The following is a 4,623-nucleotide window of genomic DNA, read 5'->3' on the forward strand; positions in this document are numbered from 1 at the left end:
ACGACTCGAATGACGTCCATGTGTATTCAGTATGTACATCGTGTAAAGTAGAACAAAAATAACGACGAAGAAAGCACTCCTATTTTCTTTACGGTTAACACCGCGTCATCGATTCATCTAACCATGCTTGACCAGAGTGATATCAACATAGCAATATTGAACTCGATGACTCGACAAGACTGACTCAGCTCAGGCGTCCGATTCGTAACTCGAGCGGTCCTGTTGTTTCGGCCGATATTGCCGTTGAGGCGCACAACGACATAAACTGCAGCTCTACACATTGTTGTGTCCAGTGTAACAACTTGGAGCTCATCGATCTGATGCATTCGGGAGATTGTTCATCATCAAACTCGAAAAAAAAATCACAACCGATAAAACTTTGCGAGACTTTTTGACAAATATCACAACCAATGGCTTTAATCCTCTAAACATGGCGCATGAGAATACTATTACCTATTGTTGGTGGACTTGAAGCCTTTCAATGAATATCAAATTATAAAGGAAAAATCAAGGTCCTACCGGGACTCGAACCCGGAATACAAGATTCAGAGTCTTAGGTGCTAACCATTACACTATAGGACCATTACGGCTGCACGAACAAATACATCAGTACCTAGAAGCAAACGTGGCAGCGCCGTCTTTGACCTCAGCCTTGCATCATACGACCATGACAATTCCTGCAACAATCGATTCAGCAGCACCAACTCGTCCAGCAGTTACATGAACGGCGACGACAGTGGTCCGTGGCAACTGTAAAAAAGTGAACTGAAGACCTAGAAGTACTAATACCTCCTTGCGCTGCATAAAATGTTCTGTTAAGAGCTTCGGGAGGTAGCAAATCTTGTAATGAGTTGTAAAATCACACCCTATTACTACTCTGTTCCACAAAATTTGTCACTTTCCACTTTTGATTGGCGGCATTTTTCTAATGGTACCCCGTTTGGGTGTCTGATTGGCGCGTAGGAAAGCGTAAAATCTCTGCTATGATTGGGTAGTTTGCTCTATTTCCAGTCATTTTGGTTGTTGAGATATCGCGCGGCAAAACTTGTGGGCATTCATCTCTGTCAGAAAAATCTACGCCAGCACTTCATTATACAATTAATCGACTCCAAAACACTATCTGCACTCGCCTACTATCACTACATGCCCCCTCCATCACCACCGGTATCCGTCGACGCACCAAGCCGGGAGTCCTTGGACGTCCGCAAGCACTTGAGCTTTCCTCAACGTCACACCGTGTACGAAATGCTTTTAAGCGGTTGTTGCACAGTAAACGCGGATTCTATACGCAACTTGGATAAAAACGCCAAGGTTTAGAAGCTTTGTTGAAGAGAGTCGGCGTGGCCCAAGACCAGTGCGTCTGAGCGGATGCGAAGAAGACTTAGTCGCGTGAATCTGTGTCGCGCAGCGCGACGGCCCCCAACAGACAGGCATGCGGTCTTTGTCAAAGCAAATCAAGTCTACCGCCGGCTGAACCCACAAGGGTGTTGACCGCAGGATGGTACCTCCGTTTACTGCAGCAGTACTCCCACAGCTTACCAAACGCGTGGTCCAAGTCATCTCGTACTCACGGAACGCTGTTGACGATGGTGTACAGTGCATACTTTGTTTACATCATTGCAAGGCGCCATTGAGGTTCATGGACTCACCCCTGGTCGTATGCAACTTGGACGAAACGGCTTTTGCTTCATGTCAAAAATCAATGGAAGTTATTGCAATTAGAGGTACGAGTAATGTTTGCGCGAAAGCAGTGCGCGCGAAATGTCGCCTTTCTAAAGTTGCATGCAGAACTCTGAAGGAAGTTATGTACCAGCCCTATTGTTACTATAGATAATAATGTGCAAATATTTTCACAAGATAGACTTCCACACCATCTCCAAGCCCAGCGCAGTGCAGTGCAACATATCCTACCGAAAATCGAAAAACCTCGTCGACGGATTTAATTGCAATCGTATCGTTCCAGTGTCGATGAAAAGATATTGTAACGATACATCCCTTTCAAACAGGGGGATATGCCAACTTCTTTCGAATTAGTAGCTTAGTTGGTGCAGCGTCCCAAAATTCAATCATAGCTGTTGTGCCAACCATCCAAAGCAAAACGACGAATTGGATGAAAATCGATTGACGTAGCGAGAAGGATTCTTACCTTGGGCCTGCTTCTGACGATCGACTCAACGCGGGAGGAACGGCAAAAAGCGACCAGGCAAAAGGAGAAACTCCAAGCATTGTGGCGAAAATCGAGCGAAGGCGAAGTCTGAGGAGTTCGAGGATCTTGACGAGTGAGCCACATTCCGCTCTGCCAACGAGTGCGTACGGTGACGTTGAAGCAGGCGGCAATGAGATCGAAGTAACAATGTGATGCATACGTAATTCATGTAACTGTACACATCAGAATGATCACAAACCACCTAACCAACATTTGCCAACCACCACAAGTAGACGACAAAACCACAAAGAGAATTTGTCGTGACAAACAGAGACACTATGAAGGTCTCGTCCATCCTATGAAATGGACGTGGAATATGATAGTATTTAGGGCAAATTCGAATTCATCGAGTTTTTTCCAACAAAACACAACTTGACACGAAATATCAACATATACCAAATTTACAAAGTTGTCAAGTCAAACTCATCTACTTCCGAACCTGACGCATCCTCGAGTCTACGATGATAGCTTGTTTCAAGACGCACTCTGCGTCTACTGCGTGATTGCGCTTGACTCCTTTTCTCTTGCTTCTTGTGCTGACGACAATGTGGTTGAGACGATTCTGGCATCGGTAGTGCTCACGGTCATTGGAGCGCATTGTGTTTCGCTTGACGTGTAGATTTGTCTTCGGACATGTACGACACCATCGGTACTTGTTGGCACAAATACCCCACAAAACATACAGCCTACCAAAGAAGTTCTCCACAATGACCCTGTCCGCTGAAGTGGCAGCGTTTGTGGCCTCTTCTTCCCTTGTCAAGAGCTTGTTAGGTTGCTTTTTCGTTGGGTTTATTCCACGGGAAAATTCTGGAATCCCTTGATATCCTTTGTCCGTCAAAATTGCCCACTGGTCCTTGTATTCTGTGTGCAGGGGTCCGTTGTCTGGAAGGGATGCCTCGTTGGGCTGTTTCTTCGATGCCACAATGTGAAAGTCCATGTTCTCCTTGAAAATTGTGATGTCGGCCGTGTTGCCACCATGATGCCTTGAGCAGTTGATTGCAAGACCAATTGGGAGCACGGACACTTCAACCTTCAGACCATACATGTGGTGCTTCTGGCTGTAGAATGGCTTGAACTCGACCATGTTGCCACCGTGACGGTTAGTTTGCTGAAATGTTACGTCGGTTGCGTATCTGGCACAAGGATAGTTTTCGAATTGGCGACCACTTGTTCGTAGACGATGCGTGGTGGCGACCACTTGTTCGTAGACGATGCATGGTGGCATGGTCGTGCACTGTTTCGACGTACTCTTGGTACCAGTACGGACTCACGACGCGCAAAAATTTGACATTTGTCTTCTCAAATGTCGGTGCTTTGAGACCGAAGATGCTCGACATCGCATCCCACTTTCCACCAAGCTTGAGCACCGTCAGCGTCATGAAAAGGATGTCTTTTCCTGAGTGCTGACACTTCTTTCCTCGCCCAACGTTCCAGTTGCCCGCAACGTAGTTTTCGAGATCCAGCCAAATCGATGTTATTTCACTTGATGTGAAGTTGGTCAAGCCGAACACACCATCGTTGCCTTTAGCTTGCATGCAGGTTTCAAGAATGGGGCAATCGGACTGCGTAATGGCGTCGTCGTCGTTGAATTGCAACTCAGTTGGAAATTGTTGTAGCTCGGCAGCACGAGAAGCATGCCCTTTAAGCAGTGCTTGAATGCCAGTGGCGGCGGCTTGGAGGCTGAGTCGGCGGTTGCTCATTGGTTTCGCTAGTGGCAAGGGAATTCCAAATATGGATTGCTCAAACTATTTTGCTTTGCTCTCACTGCTCTACCACGGCATCACGATTTTACTCTCGTCCTCGCATGTCTATTGAAGGTTTGATTACATTGGCGGCAGATGTGATTTAAGATTGAAACTTCGCATTTGCACAGTTTTTCGTTATTCCTCCTACACAATTGTAAGTCACTGCCATTCAAGTTGAAATCACGTCAACTGAAACAATTGTCTAGTAAGCAGATAGAGCACACAATCAAACAAGACAGCATGTCACGGCGATCAAGCCTACAGGGTTCACACAGCCCAACATTCTTCTCGCACCGTAAAGCACTGTTGGGACCATTTTGGAAGGTATATCGTGCAAAAACTGCAATCTTCGAATTTGGGTAGTGTGATATATTTGAACTGCTTGGCGAGTAGCTCTTTTCTTCTCTTTGCTTAGCACAAAAAACACGACAACTTGAGCATCACTTTCAGAGAAGTTATGAAAAAGACATCAACTATCGGCAGCTGAAAAGCGCTTTATCGTAAGTGCCACGAGTACTTCAAAGCAACAAGGGCACTCTGACACCAACAAAACCACCTAACGTGGCGAACCAGTGATCTGCACCTTTTGTGGTAAACTTCATCCTCCCCTTTCTCCACGATGGTAGCACATTCTGAACCATATCAGACATCAAAAGAAGGAAGACATTAAGA

General features: G+C 46.0%; 2 protein-coding genes and 1 non-coding gene across 3 annotated transcripts; all 3 read right to left on the reverse strand.

Moving 5' to 3' along the window:
* Positions 1 to 510: 510 nt before the first annotated feature.
* Positions 511 to 582, reverse strand: H310_03151. Its single transcript has one exon. It is a non-coding gene; the product is annotated as a tRNA-Gln (tRNA).
* A 2,051-nt stretch (positions 583 to 2,633) lies between these two features.
* On the reverse strand, positions 2,634 to 3,290 carry H310_03152 (hypothetical protein; the record flags this gene model as incomplete). Its single annotated transcript, XM_008866932.1, has 1 exon — positions 2,634 to 3,290. One exon carries the CDS (start codon positions 3,288 to 3,290, stop codon positions 2,634 to 2,636), a length of 657 nt encoding a protein of 218 aa, XP_008865154.1.
* A 16-nt stretch (positions 3,291 to 3,306) lies between these two features.
* H310_03153 (hypothetical protein) lies at positions 3,307 to 3,906 on the reverse strand (the record flags this gene model as incomplete). Its single annotated transcript, XM_008866933.1, has 1 exon — positions 3,307 to 3,906. The coding sequence occupies one exon, from the start codon at positions 3,904 to 3,906 to the stop codon at positions 3,307 to 3,309; it is 600 nt and encodes a 199-aa protein (XP_008865155.1).
* Positions 3,907 to 4,623: the final 717 nt, after the last annotated feature.

This window comes from Aphanomyces invadans (assembly GCF_000520115.1).
Source record: "Aphanomyces invadans strain NJM9701 unplaced genomic scaffold supercont1.4, whole genome shotgun sequence".
Classification (NCBI taxonomy): Eukaryota; Oomycota; class Saprolegniomycetes; order Saprolegniales; family Verrucalvaceae; genus Aphanomyces; species Aphanomyces invadans.